Raw genomic sequence first — 17,796 nt, 5'->3', positions numbered from 1 at the left:
AGTTAATCATCTTCCAGGGCTGCATAAGTGCCACGTGTCATTCACAAATTGAAAACTGAAATTTTTTTTTTCAAATAAATAATACTCGCAAAACCAAGTGCAACAGAAGAGAAAAGTAACCTTTAACTCAATAATGTTAACGTTAAAGGTAAATTTGCATATGGTTACAGAACATTCAATTGTTCCTTTTCTTTTATTTTTTCACTCTCTTCATGTTTCCTTGACTGTGTACAGTATACATAAGTTACAACATGACATCATATCCCTAATCTTACTACTGATTTTAGAAATCTGTCCAAAGAAGTGTATAGTAACATAAAAGTTCACTATTTCTGATGCTGAGGCTGCTTGCGAAGTTATCCGAATACAAAACTGCAGTATCGAATAACTTGATTACAGACTGCGAGATCCATCTGGAAGGTAGTCTAGCTAAACTTCAGGACCAGATGCAAATAAGCTGATAAGCCCTTGAAATACTTGTGCTGAGAGTTTATGTGCAGGAAAGAGCTCACCATCCAAATTCCAGACACTCTCCTTACCAAAAGAAGTAAATGTAAACGCTGGGGTCTGTGGAAACAAAATAGTTAGAAAGTTTTCGTAAACATTGAGATACTGGACCAAATAAGTCAACTGACCTTATGGTGTTCCACAAACTCAAAATTCAGGGGCCTTCCACCTCTCTTTGCAAGCTGGGTAAGGTGCCTGCATGATTTGATCATGGTTAATGACGTAAAAGCATTAAGGTTATCCGGCAAGGCAAAAGCAATCCAAGATTCATTAATAAAATCAGATAGATGATAAAAGAGAGTTGAAAATATATAAGCAGCCATCTCTGTACATGTCTTGACATACAGCTGAGACTGCAATTATGTGATGAATAATTTAATAAGATGCATTTATGGATGTTCTCATTTATAAAGTTCTGAACTAGAAACAAATTAAGGGATTAATTGGAGGAAAATGACAAACAGCAAGCAAGTTGATTTCTTTTGTGCTTGGTCAAATGCATAGCATCACGTTATCATCTTTTTTGATTCTCTTTGTAGGCCTAATTTATTTCAGATGCCTAACCTAAAATATAATAAGCAGAAATGTGCTGTATATCCTCTGAAGTAAACTTTGTTGCCAGCAATCCATGAATCTCAATTGATAAGTATTAAATAGATCAAACATCTGTGCCAACCCAGACGACTTTCTACCTTATCAACCAAGTCAGGGGCGAAGCTGGGAAGTTATATTAAGGGGGCAAAGTATTTAACACCACAAACAAAGGGGGCAAAGTGGTTACAACTTGAAGAAAATTTTAGCAGATCCTGAGTTAGCACTTGAGTTGGATTTGCCAGTGGACCAAGCTAACAAGAGAAACCGAAGAAGGTTTTGAATTACCATAAATATAAAGCACGAGGACAGTCTCTAACCAACAGGAGATGCAGGAAACCATCGGAAAGGTGAGCATCAGCCACCAAACCATCAGGTGCTCTTTCATTTCTGTTAGAGATCACAGCAGCACCAATGCTAAGAAAATTTCCTTTGCGTCTTCGCCATCTAATTTCTTCCGGTCGTGAATAAGGTGTTGCCCTGGGACTCCTTGTAGACGTGTAAACAGGCTTTGTGTTACAGACACTACAGTTTATGCGACAAATCGCTCTATCCTTTTCAAGACCCCACACTGATTTCATTCTGCTAAGTAGATGACCTTTCTCAGCTGTTGGATTTTTCTTTTCTGCTTCAGTTTCTATGTATGCTACTTCTGCCTCATACGACCTGAACAACTTAAAGAGAATCTCAATGAGGAAAAGAGCAAAGAAATTATGGATATCAAACTCACATCGTATAATCAATTAATCATGTCGATCACAACCAGAAATTTATGCAGCTCAAATTCACCCTATGTTTAGAATACAACAATACCAATAATTGAAGGCCTGAGAAAATTCAATTGGTTTAATTCAAATTTGAAATAAAATCTACCCTGGATGGCTAGGCTGCCATGGGATTGTATGAGAAACACAATCTGATAAATAGATACAGTTGTTCAGATTTGGGGAGGCTCAAGGCAAAAGGGTTAAAAAAACTAAAAAAAAAAAAAGAAGAAAGAATTACCTGTGTCTCAAAAACACCTGTGTTCCTGCATAATCATATCGTTTGGGGCCCATCCAGCGGTATTTTTCACTCTCTGTTATAACATCTCCATAAAATCCATACCTGAAAATAATAAATGGATGAACTATGGAGTAACACAAAAAAGCATCTTAATAACGTGAAAAGGAAAGTGTATTTATTCTTTCCATCAATTTCCAGTCATCATAACTAAAAATTTGCAAGAGGTTCAAGAATAAAAGGAGGACAGGCCTTGGTAAAAAAAAAAAAAAAAAGTTAGCTATACTTGCATCAGCCATCAGGTCATGCATAGACCAAGACCAACTACCAAGGCCAGCCTTCATAAAAGAAGAGGAGAAAAACAATTGGAAACTACCCTGCAAAAGAAGCTGCATAGCGTATGCAAGGTTCAATATCTGATGTAGATGATGTTTTCCATCTCACAACTTGAGCTATATCAAGGTACACCCTTTTGCCCAAGACAATGTGCAAAGCAGATGTCATAGGATCTCGTGTTCCGGTTGTACTGCAAAATAGAAATTTTAATAGATATACTTAATTGCATCATCTAGAAAAAAAGAGGAGAAAATTAAAAAGGAAAGGAAAGGATATGACTCAACTATTTCTAGAACCAGACACATATCCCATCTTCTATTGACTCACCACAGAACGATGAGGCAAGGCTTTTTTGAAAATAGGAGGAAGAGGGGTGGGGGAAGCTATGTTTTCTGATAATTTGCTATGATCTTGATTGATATAATTTTTCAGTGCATACTAACAAGTTTTGCAAATAACACATAAACACAAGGGAATCAAGGGACATTTTCCCATTTCTTATTCCCATTTATTAATTTAGAGAGTGCTAATGATTTTATGGGCAAAAAACAAACTTGGACAAGATTTTAGAGTCGTATTTGACACAGATATTACCAGAAGCTGCTGGTCTATCAAAACCACCTAGCCAAAGTTATTGGGTGTATTTTAATTTCCAGATGAAACCCAAATACCTAAGTCTTGGAAAGCAAGTTTCTGGGGAAAAATATAAGAGATGTCAGTAAGTAGATAACAGGAAAATACCACATCGCAATTGCATCTGTTGAACCAGAAGGAATAATTCCAAACCTAAACCGTTTCCTGAGGTGATGAAACTCGACATCTTGATCTGTCGGTGGCCAGAAAAACAAAAGAATAAGAATCACATACTATGCATTGTTAAATGCAGGTGAACACATTAAATTTGCAGAAGCAAGTATTGGTACTGGCTTGATCAGCTTTTTGTTATGATGCTGCTGGAGTGGGATAAACAATTATAGAATATCATATTTCAGTAAACAATATCATGTAGCTTGATTTGGAGCTTACTAACCTGAGTGCCAAAGACCATCTTCAGATCCTGTAATTTTAGATCATGCAGTAATACATTAGAAAACCACCTGGTACAATTAGAAATTTACAATTTAACTCAGATATTTACTTGTATGGATATATAGTTGCTAAGGTACATACTGAAACTACCGAATTCTGGTCCATCACAGGTAGAACTTGAAATAAGAGGAGAACTGTCTCCATTTTCGTAAGCAGTTCCATGACACATCTCATTTGACTCATGGACTGAACCGTTGCCTTTGTTCTCATCAGAATGCCGCAAGTCTGAAGGAGATGGTGGGAAAGGGGCTTTATGCCTAGAAAGAAGAAATCCATTAAGGATTTCATTGAAGAAACCATCACCACCCTGGAAGCGGATGAAATAGCAAGGATCAGCAGTCAGAAAATAACGTTGAAATAAACGTAGCATAATGCAGAAACAGAAGAGCCCTTAAGAGGTCATATTAGGGATACAAGATGCCTGGTCTGCATTAAATTCAGCAGCCAAGTATTCACCCAAAGTTACATCAGGATCTCATCACACATTTGCCAACTGGCAGCATTAGTGTTTTCTTTTTATGAAAGTGCTAACCAACTAGTAAAAATGGAACCAAACACCACATTGACACTAAGTATAAAGATCTCAATAATCTGGAGGATGTCAATACACTTTAGTCACCGTGGTTGCATGGGATTCTGTTATTCTATCGACCTCAAAATCTTAGAATCAACTACTGCCTAGTACTAGAAAATAAAATAAATTGATCCTGAAACTTACTACAGCTATAACACCATCATATGAATTCAGTTCCTTGTTTGCAAGAGATGCCATCACATCAAATGCATGTCCTGCCTTCTGTGTCACAACCACCTGAGGATATATTCAAAAGAAATATGAACCAAGTTTATCACAAGTAATTATGTATTCCGGAAATATAACATTTACTTATATCTTCAGGGTGGCATAAGCAGTTCATAGACCATAGTCATTTCAGCTGCATGACACCTTGGACCTTTACCATTTGATTTAAGTGCAGGAGATCACGATCAAAGTAACATTGGAGGAAAAGGAATATAACAGATTATTATAGGTATGCTGACGAGATTTCACATAACTTGAGAACATCTGTTTAGAGATTCACTAAGCATGTACCTTTGTTTCAACACCAGCACGTGAGAAAACAGGAGCAACAGTTTCCCAGGTCCTACAGCCATTTGTTTTGCCACTCCTTGGATTAATGAAAACCTAATCAATAAGAAATAAAATCTGGAAACATTTTTATAACTAATTTATGCCTTCACAAGCTAAATGAAAAAACACAAATGACATAGCAATTAACTACTTGCAGAACAAACCAGAAGATTCTTTGGTCTCTCCACTTCTATCTTCAGTGAAGAATTAATTTGATTAACCCACATCTGACATGTCTCAGAATCCTTGTGACCAAAAGTGTAAGTGGTCAGGACCCACAGACAAGGCTGAGTCTGAGACTTTTGGACACCATGTACTTTAAAGCGATGCATCTGAAATAGTTTCATTTAAAAAAATTGTATAAATCAGGTGTACTCACCACATGATTTGAAAACAGTGCATAAAAAACAACAGAAATGAGAAATTGAGAACTAACCTGAGATTCATGAGACTTGCGACTCAAAATATACTTCCCAACATTAGGGTGAATTGATCCATGAATCAAACCATAGTTGATGGACTCCACACCATAAACATCAGAAAATTTTATCTCAGTTGCAACTTTGGGAACAAATTTAATTCCCAAACAAGTTGATTCATTCTGTAACTGAAAGTTTGAAAAGAATCACAAATTGAAAGTTGCAAAAAAAAAAAAAAAAAGAAAAAAAGATAAGCATAATACTAACATCCAGAGAAAACATCTACATGGCATAAGCTAAGTTTAGTTTCTAATTGTTTTCAGAAAGAAAAGAAAAAAAAAAAAAGGAAAAGAAAGAAAGAAATGAGAGAATGGAAGTTCATATGATGTATCAGAAATCAGTCCAAATTCCAATCAATCCTTTATGCATGCTCGGTCAGATCATAATGCCAATTTGCTGATAATTTGGGACTTCACAGAAATAAAGAATAGAAGAAGAACAACTTCCAGATGATTCTATTGAATTCCCAAGATTCAACTTCATGTTATAGGCGAAACCAAAAAATGGAAAGGGGAGCAAAATCAACCTCCAGGTCAACCTCTAAACAAACTTCTAAGGACTAGCACATACAACCTCATTTTATGCTGTGATATATCAAAACCATGTCATGAAAACTAAACATAAACTCTTAAACAATCTCTCAGTTTAAATTTGTTATCAAATCTCCTTGTCCCATCTAGCATCAAGAAAATGAGCTCAACAAAGCCAATAAACAAGCTCCTTTTCGTCCTCAGTGGATCATAAAACGTCAAAACAAAACAGGTACTGACTACTAACCAGATAATTCCTAGTCCTAGAAAATCAATGCAGTCACAAAGCAAACAAAAAATTCCTGAGCTCATATATGTCATTATCCCAAGGAAAAAAAAAAAAAAGGAGAAGAAAAATTTCGCTGTTGGAATCACTAAAAGAATTAACTTTACCAATCAATTCAGATTTTCATTTGAAAACAAAACATGACCAAATAGACCCACAAGCTGATTTGCAAAAAACAATATTCAATATGATTAAAAAGATAAAAACATTTTGGCTGATTTCTGTGAACTAAACATGCCTGACCAAGGTACTTACATTATCGAAGGAATCTAGCAATTTCCAAGACAACCCACCAGAATTGAGAGTGAGAAACACTTCCCCAACGTGATCCAAAAAAACAGTTGACCTCAAAAGCGGTGATGATGCTTCTCCATCTCCTACCTCTACGTTGTTCAGGTGAGATTTATCTCCTCCTCCACAGCTGCTACTACTACCATTGTCATCTCTCTTTATTTCCATCAATACAGACTTAAATTTGAACTTTTTATTTTTGCTACTAATATTTATACAATTCAACAAATTCTGAGTTCTCTGGTATGAACTCAGCCTGATTTGAAAAATGATTCAGTGAAAACTTTCACAATCTCATTTTCCGAATCAGGATCTTTTATTGATTTATTAGACAAAATGACGAATTATCTAATTGGAGACTAAGCATGGAAAAAAAATGGTCGCACATAACTATATAAATCCGAGTTACAAATCCGGATCCAATCAGTTTTACCAATATTTTGGGTCCCCATTCCTACTCTGGTATGTTTAGTAATAATATGAATAGAAATGTAAGACTTTCCTGCACCCATCCCATGCAGCAAATTAATAAAAAATTGTCATCGTTAATGTTTTATTTATCCTCATTTCAGAAGAAAATTATTTTTCATTCATTTGGATTAAAGTGGAGCTCATAAATCGGGTATTTGATACAGATATAGTTTGAACTTTTCGTGTACTTTTAAATAAATACTAGCATATCCGCCTTACTTCCAACCCGATCTCCAAGTATCTAAATCTAACCCACTAAACCGAATCCAATTGTTGACTGGTGGGTAGGGTCGGACTGGTAAGCAGCCCACAGTCTTATTATCCAAACCAAGATTTGCTCTACACAGTAAGGCCCAAATTTTGAAATTTTTACTTTTGGAATCCAAACCTGAACTTGCATTTTGTTAAAAAGATAGTCCAACGGTCATTCCGCCACAAATAAAAACGACAGAAATTTCCTGTCGTTTACTTATGCTATTATTGTTTTGACGGAAAAGGATTGGATTTTCTTCGGGCCCGTGAACGGCGGCTTCTATGTTTCATGGTGACAACAAGTTCCGGTCATCAACATGTTTAGGAGTGAAAATGAACCGAGCCGAGCTAAATATGCTAATATTTTGGCTTGGCTCAATTAATACATAGTATTGTTTGAGATTGGTTTGAGCTCAAATCATTTTTAAAGCACTTTGATCAATCTCGACTCAAATTACAACAATCATTATTGAGCTCGGCTCATTTGGATCCCTCATAAAAAATGACTTAACAAATAATAGTTTCACATGTCGTTCATCAATAAGCAAGGTTTAACAATGCTTGTTGCACATATTACAAGTTGACTTTCAATTAATTGATGTTTATAATCAAGTAAATCTAAATCAAAGAAGAACAGAAAATTAAACCAAATGAATTTAACTTTATAATAAGAAAATTAAAGACAAAAGAAAAGTTAAATTAGAAAATAAATTTGACCTTTTGGGTTATTTATAGTCATTCTTTGATATCTAATTAGTGAATAATCAAGAAGAAATTGAAAGATTTATAGTCATGCTTAATCAAAGAATCGGCAACAAGCTTAAAAAAAAAAAGTGAAATCTTTGAGTTTTTGTTCCGCAGCAGAGGGAAGATAGCCGCCACCATTAACAATAATTTATCAGTATCGTTACTCATTCCTCAGTTGCTTACAACATATTATCTAAATTTGAATCTTCTGATCGAAATTTAATAGTATCAGAATTTTATTTGAGTTGTAGTTTGCTTTACGTTTTTATCTCCGTATTTCCATCTAACCGTACATCTCCTTTTGCACATAATTGGTAAAGATACAATAGGTAAAATCATAAAATAAAAGCAAAATATACCACTTGTATTCCATGCATCAACTATTTATAATATTTAAATAATTTATTTTAGAAAAATCTATAAAGTTCATGAAAATTCGAGTCGAGCTTCTGTTTTCTCATGCTCGGCATGTTTGTAGCTTGAGCTTATATTTCTGATCAAACTCAGCTTGTGTACAATATGAAAGGATTTAAACGAGCCAAAAGCCAAGCCAAGCTCGAGCCAATCTCAAGCTACTCGGATTGTTTTACACCCCTAAACATGTTACTTGGAAGAAGCCAAAGTCCCCGCTTCTATCTATTCCATCAACTAATATCACGTCCTTGGAAACTGATGCCTAATACTACCGACCCGTCGTTTTCCCTCAAAAGGCTGAGAAGAAACAGTTTTTGATTTTTAAATGCCGATGAAGTGTTGAATCACTTAACTGATGGATGGCACGAAATAAACAAGCCTGTGAAAGTGAAACACGATTATGTTGCAACTTTCAACACTCAATTCTTTTATCTAATAACAATCTTTTACACAGCATTCTCCAAATTGTACAACTTACAGAAACATCTTCTGTTTTTTGCTACACACGCGCACAAATTAACGTAGTAATTTCAGTAAAGATCGAATGTGACAATGTGATTGGAGAATTACCAATTTATGGTATTGGATCCTCCAGAAAAATTTAATAAACTTGTAGTAATAAATTCCCACTTCAGGATCAGGGAAATACAGTGAAAACCTCCACATCGTCCATTTCTGGACTCCTCACTGAGTACTGAAATGTCCATCCATGACAAGCACCGGCATGCACACCACTCTTATTGACAGCAAAAACAGCTCCCACAAAATCTGGAAATTTTCTTGCTATTCGAGATATTGCATCCTCAGCAGCAACCCTAGGCTCCATACCTAGTCTCATGCTCTCCACGACTTGGTAACTGGGGAAAAATAAGAGGTCAACTTAGCTTCAAGCAAAATGAATCAACAAGATTATTTTAGTGAAGAAAGTAGAATAAGATTGTACGAAGAAGATATAATGCACAATTCAGTGGAATATCAAGCTTGAGCTGATTCAGAGAGGAAAGATACATAATGGCAACTTAGACTACATGAAGAAAAAGGCACATGCCTGAGCTGTGCCAGAACATGATAAATAGATTAGTAGTTTAGGGTTCATGAAAGCAGGGGAATCGAAAAAGTGGATGAAGTTGGCCTCTTACAAGCAGAGATCAAGCTGAAACGTAAGACAAACCAGTGCATATTAGCTTCAGGTTTCTAATAGCATATTTATTTCTGCTAGTGGTTCAAAGAGACAGAAAGTCTTGCTTAGCTATTTGCATGTTTTTGGAATAAAAATAACAAAATATTTAGGAAAATACCATGGAAGGAAGCGCATCATGATGTCACCATCCCCAGTTGCACCACAAGCACCAACATCATTATCAGCATAAGCTGAAGATCCTGCAATGGGTCCATCACCCACTCTGCAGTCAAAGTAAAATTTGCATTACATGGTATCTATAATATGAATGCATGTACTACATAGCAGTTGAATTTAATTGGCTTATATTTCGTTTACAAAGAAATGAACAGAAAAATATGCAATCTAATGACTCTGAACCAATAACTTGAAGCAGAGAAATACCCATTGGAAAAGTTGATAGTTTGATACACATAAAGAGGAAAAGTTCATCATCACTTTTTCCATTAATAGATATGCCCCAGAACTTCAACAATCAAAACTGAAGCAAAGAGACTCAGCTGATTATGGTTAATAATTTGTTGGCAGGTCCACTATGCCGGTCTTTTTATGGCCTCTTACTCCATCTACAACTAAAATTGTGAAGCAAACTCCTTATCTTTGGATACAAAAAAAGGAATTTCAAATGCATTATCTTGGGAGCAGAATCTTATTTGTCATGATCCAAGCTTCACACAATCCTCAAAATACACATTGCCAAACAATGTTTTAACCCCAAAGTCCATAGACTATGTATTCACCTTACCTGCCAGGGATCTTATATGTGGCTCCATTAGTTGACGTACCAACAGCTACACGCCCCATCTACACCATGAAATTAACTTTATATGTGGAAAATATAAGTGGGAAATGTGACTCCATCAAATCGAACTTGCTCTTGCATGAACTTACTTTATCAATAACAGCCATTGATATGGTGTCATGGTTGTGGCGACCAACATGAGATGATCGCGGTTCAAGGACTCCCATCAGGTTGATTTTGGGAAACTCCCCTTCATTGAATTCCGCAGTGCCCTTTGGATGGTAGGGGCCACAACTATCAGCAGGTACAACATTTTTCCAAAAATTAGGTCGGCAGTGGTTCTCCTTCCATTTGGTCCATTTCTCCATGGACTCTGTCGAACTCAGGTTTGTAGGTCCAGGGAGTCCCATTGAAATGGCAAAGGCTGACGCTGCCTCCCCGACAAGCAAAGTGTGCTCTGTGTGCTGCATCACTAATTTTGCAGCTCTGATACCATCTTTAACATACCTCATTGCAGCAACAGCTCCGACCTCCATTGTCACCTATGCATGTACTTAGCAAATTGAAGATCTCCATCATTTGTCTAATATAATCAAAGAACAAAGGAAAATATTAAGAATGAATGGCTGTTGATTAACATAACACAAGTAAGGTTATTACCCCATTCATGACCATGGCATCAATTGTAGTTTCTCCATTCTCATCTGGACTTCCACCAGGCCCCACTGTTTAAAACAGTTAACGTTGCTGATAAGCGATCTTAGCAAAGCTACACTAATGAGAGCATCTAATAAGAAATTTTCTGCTTATGATCATATAATAAACATTCACATGCAACTTCGACAAGATTATGTTTCTGTCGTACAAACCAACCAACTTTCAGAAGTGACCATGTGAAAACATAGAACTACTCTCATGGTCATTATATTGGGTTATATCACAATTTGAGAAAAATGAATCCTCCTGTAAATTCATTTCAGTACATTGTAAACTTGGAATCTGAAAATGTTGATATCAGTAGCAGTCTAGCACATGGGATTAATAAATATTAACTAGTCAGTTGAATAAAAACAACCCAAATAATTTGGGGAAAAGACTAAAAGCAACACTTACCTGTACCATCACACCTGAGTTCCTCACAAGCCGAACAACCCTCCACGATAGCATCGACAGCAGAAAGGCCACCATTAACAGCCCTCCAGGCAGCTTTGACAGCTTCTTTGAAGGGCCAGGTGGTCACTACTAGAGGATACTGCCCTGGGTTCCTATCCCCATCATCTGCTAGAACCTGATAAGCAGCAAGAATTAGAGGGAGAAGAAACAATAAATACCCACATCACGAATTGATGACACAATCAATAAGAAAATGGAGCTAAATGTGAATGCATAGGATTGGGGATCTCATTCCCATTTACTTTTCTCCATTTTATCATTTATTCAAACATAAAGCAAGTGAGAAAGAAGAAAGTTTTTGTCAATTATTATAATTACAGCGAAAAACAAGGTGAAGAGGTAGAAAATAATGGTAGGTAAGCTTCCGATGGCCATGGAATTGTTACGGAGAAAGAGAGAACACCACTCTAAATCGATGGAAACTGGAGAGTGGGAGTCTTGACTCGCTGCTATTGACAGAGGCAAAGCAAGGATAGGATAGGATAGTCTCGTGGGCCCGTTCCGCCGTAAAGGGCCAACTATAGATAGTTTTACGGTTTCTGAAAAATAATATACAGCACCTTGTCGTTCGCGGCCTCCCAAAATCTTTGGCAAACGTCTAAAATCCAACCTATTTGTTAGCGGCGAAGAACGATAGATCGTTTCGAGTTTTATAAATTTGCAAACGACTGGAAATCCTAAGTGGTCGTCTGCTTCCGGGGCTAAGAAACGAATTTTCGTTTATGGCTTGTTAACCATTTGTTTGACCTCACATTTATCTCGCAATTTTGTTTCTGGAGAGGCCAATTACTATGGAGGAGGAAATTGGTTTTAATATATATACAGTACCCTTAAATTTTTGTTTGGAAATCATTAACCCATTTTTTAAAAATTTGCGTTTCACTTAGAAAAATTTATTTTTTTAAAATTTATTATAAACTAAATTCTACAATTGTAACGCCAGCTTTTATTCATTCATTAATCTTAACTAGTTACAAGTTTATTCAAGTTAAAATTATTAGCCTTAATATAATATTCTTACCTCAATAACACATTAATAATTATGTCATATGATTAAAATTTATTTTCCATTAGATAAAGTTCTATTTCATGGTAAAAATCATGAAATACTAAGAAAATTAGCAGTGTTTATGATAGGAAGTTGGCTTTGAATCTCACCAAGTTGGAAACTTGGAATGGAAGAGTTGTTAAAAGAAACTTCTGTTAATCAAAAATCAACTCGAACCTTTTGCTCGATAGTATTTCTCGAAGCAAACCAGAGTTTCTATAGAAAGCAATTGCTGAACGTCACATTATCTTATTTATCAACCTTCTCCAAACAAATAAGTTGGGGCAAAGCAAAACAACTCTCTTTCAAATACTAAAGCTACTTTTCATGAACCATATGTTATCAAATGCTAGCGCAATATTGAAATGTTACACTAGAAAAACATTTGGATACGTTTTCCACCGTGGCTTGTCAAAAACATCCTAATAATTTTGAATACACAATTTCCTAACCACCAACATTCACAGAACCACATCGAATAGTCCCAGGTTTTTTCTAAAGCTGTAATAACCACTATCGAGCGATTGTTATATGGATGATATTCAGAAATTGAATTAATCGTTAGTATTTCAAACCGAAGGATATTTGGTCACATTGGAAATCCAGGAAACAGGTGCTGTTCAATGATCTTCAAGTTACCTCCAAACTGTCTCATTTGCGTCTGTAAAGATTGTGTTGTGCTGTTCTATGAGACACTGAATGACCTCAATAGCACTGAAGTCCACAGGTGTACCATCATCCAAGGGAATAGGAGATGAAGCATCCAGATCTTCACCCTCATCTGTAGCCATAGAATAGAAGAAAAACAAGCACATTAATTAGGGCAAATAGCTTTTACCCTTTCTATTATGCAAGCACAATTTGTAACCCATCTATCACGGTATTTCTATTTGATGGGTGAAAAGAAAATGAAAGTGCATATATTCTGAGTTTCATCTACGGAAAGAAGGTAGCTAACCAACGGGTTAACATGTGCACATTGCATATATAACAATGCAGATTCACAGAAATTATTTTCTTGTCTTCTTAGCTTCACCATTTGATATGCGAGTAGTGACTCACCTGAAAGCATGTCCCATGCACTGTAATTAGGCGCTGGGTCCCTGCTCCTCTTGGGAGGATTTCTAGATGCCTGACTCCAGTATTGCCTGTAAAATTCTGGTTTCTGCTCTTTCTGCCACATTACAACAGGGGCAATCTCCATGGCAAGGCTTCGTGCATCCATCTGCAGAAGACAACAGATTACATGTGATATTTATCAGATCCATCCACATCAACTTAACAATGCCATACGTCACTGGGTATATGTAAATCCAAAAATTTAACAAGCATGTTCAGAAGGTATTAAATGGCGGGAAAGCAGAAGGGGCATTATCATTTTGAAGAAGACTTGAGATATTCAGCTCAATAGTGAAGCAACTTACAATGAAATAGCAGAGCAAGTAGTATTTAAATTGCTTACCACTTAATGAGTTATGCACAGTTAATAAATAGAAACTATTTGAAAAGTTGAGTCCTAGACTGTTTGCTCATCAGTTCATTATGTATGCCTAACAGTGATCTAAAGTTAGGCTAACAAGTTGATTTGAGATCCATATTTTCAAAATACATGCATGCTGTGAAGGTAAAGAATCATAAATTCACATCCGTAAAATCTACATATAGAAGCATGCCAACCAGCAGATACTTGAAAAGATACCGCTTGGCGATGAGTCTGATGACCACGTGTGCACATGTATGTGCTTCTCTAACCCAACAGAAAACAAGAAAATATGCTGCAACTCATTTAATAATGCCATGCAGAAGAAAATTTTACCATCAAGCACAGTAATATACATTCATTTTGAACAACCACATAGATTACAAATCATATGCTTCTGAAAAATGATATAAAACAGAGCAGGTGAAGAAAAATTCAAAAAAAAAAAAAAAATGCAAATGGGAACCTTTTCAATCTATCCATCAAATGCTAGGGAGATGAAAATATTGAAAACATTTATTTATATATGAATCCTTTCTTATGCAGCCTCCTGCACCAAGAGGAAAGGGGGGGGGGGGGGGGGCATGCAGCTTGAACATGCACACATAAAGACACGGGGGGAAATAATGGGGATAGAGAGGGAGGGGTAGCTGTTTCTTGCCTTGTTAAGAAGTGACTTCTGGCTGACTCGGAGCAGCAGTGCTGTGATAAGCTCCAAAGTCATATAGTTGACAGTAGGAAGCTTCTTTAGGATATTTTTCATCGCATATATGCTAGAACGAGCACCTTTAATCTCATTATAGAGCTCAAATGTTGTTAGGGGTTCAGGAAGGCTTGCAAGATAACATTTTATTAGAGCTGCCACATCAAGTGGATTTACACCTTCTGGTAATGAAGCATTGGAATCTGCAAGACATTTATAACAAGAGTTAAATATAGTATCACCATGCTGAATTAAATAATTGTCATTTCTGAGAGTAGAACAGTCAAGATACCTTGGTTGTACACAGAAACCAAGTGCTGAATAACCTTTTTCTCTCCTTCAGCTTTAAACAAGTCCATTGAGTTTAATCCTAACAATGAATGCAATTAAAATTAATCCCAGTTTAGAAAGAGCACCAAAGTTATAATTGAATGTCTGATTTTCATATCAATCACCTGATAATATGAGATAATCTGCACATTTGACCAAAATGTGGGGAACAAGACTGCTGGATCGTTGCCGTTGTACAGTGACTTCAATCGGCACTCCAAATACTGAAGATACAGAGTTAATTAGCAGTAATCAATCTATACTAGCATGCACAAAGATTGGATTCAGTATGCAGCAAAACTACTTTTACTAGGATATATTAGAACCAAGCCCATACTCCCTTGCACAAAAACCTGTAAATGGATGAAGGCACCTAGAAATACTCATAATGAGTAGAAGGATTTCCAAAAAGAGAAAGCCAAACATTAGTTTCTTTAATACTAATTTTGGACAATAAATAAATAGTCAGCTACTAAAGGTAGTATTGTATGCAACCCACAGCTGAAATTCGCCCTTTTCCAGACAAATTTCCAATAAAAGAATCTGCTACTGATGGTTTCAATTTTCAACTTTCATGTAGGCAAAATGGAAAAGGGAAAAGGAAAGTGGTATTCTCATTAAACAGGGAAGACAAAGGAATTTTAATAAACTTACCATCAGTGCTGGCAATTCCCTGGAAATGGACAACAAAACGATAATGTCAAAACACGAAACTGAATGTAAAATTGAAGAGGGGGGAAGTAATGTAATAGGAGCAGCCTCATGATATTATACCTTTTGCCATCTTTCAATATCAGTGATAATTGTCTTACTTTTTTGAGCAGTCTTTTTTGCGGCCTGCCAGAAATGACAAATATGTTAAATCATCAACCTTGCTCTATACTATAAACCCATGTCAAATTTTATGCTATTGTAAGCCAGAGGAGCACCTTTGATAATTGGCTTTCCTATCTAATTTCATTAATTCTTATTTTGTATATTCTACCATTTTGTGTATTTTAAGTTCATCAAATAATTATAGAGAAATATAAACAACGGAGGATGCAATCTAATACTAGGAATTTGGTGGAAATATGTCATAAACCCACTGCTGCCTGTCCAACACAAAAATCAGGGTCTTCATACGAACTATGATGCATGGAAACTCTTAACCATGCTTCCGCATTTGCATTTCCCCCCGCATAAAATATGTTTACCCTTGTAAAATTAAATTTAAAATGTCATTTGCCCATATCGTTTCTAAGTTTCCACATCCCCATGTTACCGTTTCTATGCAACGTAGCACATGAGAAGTGAAAGATAACCTCTACAGTCTACATTATTACCTCTTCAACTTTTGTCTTCCCAACAGCAACTTTGTCCTTTGTATCTGATAAGCCCTTCCTCAAGAACATGCCAGTTGTAGCTGCTGCAGTTATCAAATTTTCCTGCAGAACATGCCTCGTTGATGGCTCCCGAAGAAACGCCCATCGACTTTTAACTGCTGATCCAAATCGTTCCGCTGCATCAGCAACATTACCTCTGGCATCCTTTGCAACTCCTCCCACATATGTTCCAGCAGATTGCCCAGCTTCTTTAAGCTTTGTCCCTGCATTAAAACCATAACTTAAGCACTAAACAACAACAACAACAACAACAACAACAAAAAGAAAGGAAAGAAAAAAGATGGCAGGCAATAAAGTCTAAAAAATACTTAGAAAGATACCTGACGAGGAAAAGAAAACAGTAGCCTTCTCCTGCCACTGAGGTGACCCAGCAGAAGGCATGGATCCAACTATGAAAGCTAATGTTGAATTTAAAATTTATATAAGAAATCCCTGTTTCCAAGCGGACCCATAAAATGAGTGTAGGCAGTAGTCAATACCAGCAGCTAACTTCAACAAATTTAAAAAGTACATAACAACAAGGACAGTTAGATTCTGCTCAGTATCAATTTCTCCACTCTTTTAAGCAGTGAAACAGATTCAGTACTCCCAGAAGTCACTCTTAGTCCTATCAGTAAAACTCAACTAAAGACAAAACATCTAACTAAACATAACCAGATATAACAGGTAACAGAAAGACAAATCACTATTTACATGCCGTGATACCATTAAAATTATGAAGAAAATCCCCTTTAGAATCTCGTTCATTGCTCTTGCTCCACGGTGATAAATATTAAGTTTCTACAGCTAAAACCAATCAATCAATCAGTCGCTGAAAGATGACCACCAGTTCAATTTTTGAATTTCATAAGCTTTGATCGTTTTCATAAAATCAATATAAGATGAGATAACTAAGCATCTAAGCTCAAAATAAAAAAATTATTTTCCCTCCATTTTCCCAGCAACCGAACAATAACAGAGCAAAAAGATCAACGATTAATCACTCAAAGGAATCGCTATTCACACAGGAAACCTAATTATATTAATCCTCCAATATAATATAAAGCCATAAACCAAAAATAAAAAAAGATGGTACCAATACAAAATCATAATTCTCACCAGAGAGAGAAGGACAAAAGAACAGCAAGAAGAAATTACCTGTTTATGTATGTCGGCCTTACAATAAAGGAAGCTGATAGAAAATGAAAAGCAGATTCGAAGGAGAGGTGTTTATGAGTCCAACAGGTAGACGAGAGGTGGGGAGAGTTCAAAAGTTGAAAGTCATTTATGATGGGCAGAGTCGAGAAAGAAAGAGAGAGAGTCCTTTTCTGGTATTTTAAGATTTTACGACTTTCTTTAAATTAGTCAGGGAGTCTGTTGAGGTCATTGCCTACTTAGGGTGGGCCACGTAGATAATTCTCCGGGAACACGCGTACAATTACCCTGTTTGGTTTTTGTTCCTTGATGCTTCTGGTTTCTAACGGATATAACGGCTCTCCGCTTGTTTCTCTTCAAAACTTCATTTTTGCAGTCCGTCTATTTTAAGATTTTATTCATAAACACCAGAACATTTTTTTTTCCTGAAATTGCTATTTTAGCTCCATTTTTTAAATTTCGAACATAAATTTGAAATAACGTTGTTCAAAAAA

The 17,796-nt window shown here is 36.1% G+C and overlaps 3 protein-coding genes across 5 annotated transcripts; all 3 read right to left on the bottom strand.

Annotated features, from left to right (window-relative positions):
• Positions 1-98: 98 nt before the first annotated feature.
• Positions 99-6,832, bottom strand: ACD5 (Diacylglycerol kinase family protein). The gene is made up of 13 exons (XM_012235095.4): positions 6,208-6,832; positions 5,094-5,264; positions 4,822-4,989; positions 4,619-4,711; positions 4,244-4,336; positions 3,607-3,832; positions 3,467-3,493; positions 3,178-3,262; positions 2,477-2,626; positions 2,104-2,205; positions 1,387-1,764; positions 636-702; positions 99-567 (listed from the first exon to the last, which is right to left on the bottom strand). The coding sequence occupies exons 1-13, from the start codon at positions 6,409-6,411 to the stop codon at positions 430-432; spliced, it is 1,902 nt and encodes a 633-aa protein (XP_012090485.1). The 5' UTR covers positions 6,412-6,832; the 3' UTR covers positions 99-429.
• Positions 6,833-8,525: 1,693 nt separating this feature from the next.
• Positions 8,526-11,803, bottom strand: LOC105648639 (N-terminal nucleophile aminohydrolases (Ntn hydrolases) superfamily protein). 3 transcript variants are annotated; one of them, XM_012235092.4, is made up of 7 exons: positions 11,541-11,803; positions 11,163-11,337; positions 10,710-10,774; positions 10,199-10,591; positions 10,053-10,111; positions 9,426-9,530; positions 8,526-8,984 (listed from the first exon to the last, which is right to left on the bottom strand). In XM_012235092.4, exons 1-7 carry the CDS (start codon positions 11,595-11,597, stop codon positions 8,765-8,767), a joined length of 1,074 nt encoding a protein of 357 aa, XP_012090482.1. In that variant the 5' UTR covers positions 11,598-11,803; the 3' UTR covers positions 8,526-8,764. The 3 variants fall into 3 exon arrangements, with proteins under 3 accessions (XP_012090482.1, XP_012090484.1, XP_020540851.1); XM_012235094.4 differs by lacking the exon at positions 11,541-11,803 and having other exon boundaries at positions 10,199-10,602; positions 11,163-11,237; XM_020685192.2 differs by lacking the exon at positions 11,541-11,803 and having other exon boundaries at positions 10,199-10,632; positions 11,163-11,223.
• An 806-nt stretch (positions 11,804-12,609) lies between these two features.
• Positions 12,610-17,493, bottom strand: LOC105648637 (small G protein family protein / RhoGAP family protein). Its single transcript, XM_012235088.4, has 10 exons — positions 17,306-17,493; positions 16,489-16,600; positions 16,109-16,371; positions 15,558-15,620; positions 15,438-15,456; positions 14,909-15,007; positions 14,746-14,823; positions 14,412-14,656; positions 13,333-13,495; positions 12,610-13,051 (listed from the first exon to the last, which is right to left on the bottom strand). The coding sequence occupies exons 2-10, from the start codon at positions 16,547-16,549 to the stop codon at positions 12,906-12,908; spliced, it is 1,137 nt and encodes a 378-aa protein (XP_012090478.1). The 5' UTR covers positions 16,550-16,600; positions 17,306-17,493; the 3' UTR covers positions 12,610-12,905.
• Between the last annotated feature and the right edge of the window lie 303 nt (positions 17,494-17,796).

The sequence above is a fragment of the Jatropha curcas genome, chromosome 10 (genome assembly GCF_041381405.1).
Source record: "Jatropha curcas cultivar XTBG-Jc1 chromosome 10, XTBG_Jcur_1.0, whole genome shotgun sequence".
NCBI classification, from domain to species: Eukaryota; Viridiplantae; Streptophyta; class Magnoliopsida; order Malpighiales; family Euphorbiaceae; genus Jatropha; species Jatropha curcas.
The sequence above is the reverse complement of the archived record's forward strand: the minus strand, read 5'-3'. Positions and strand labels throughout refer to the sequence as shown.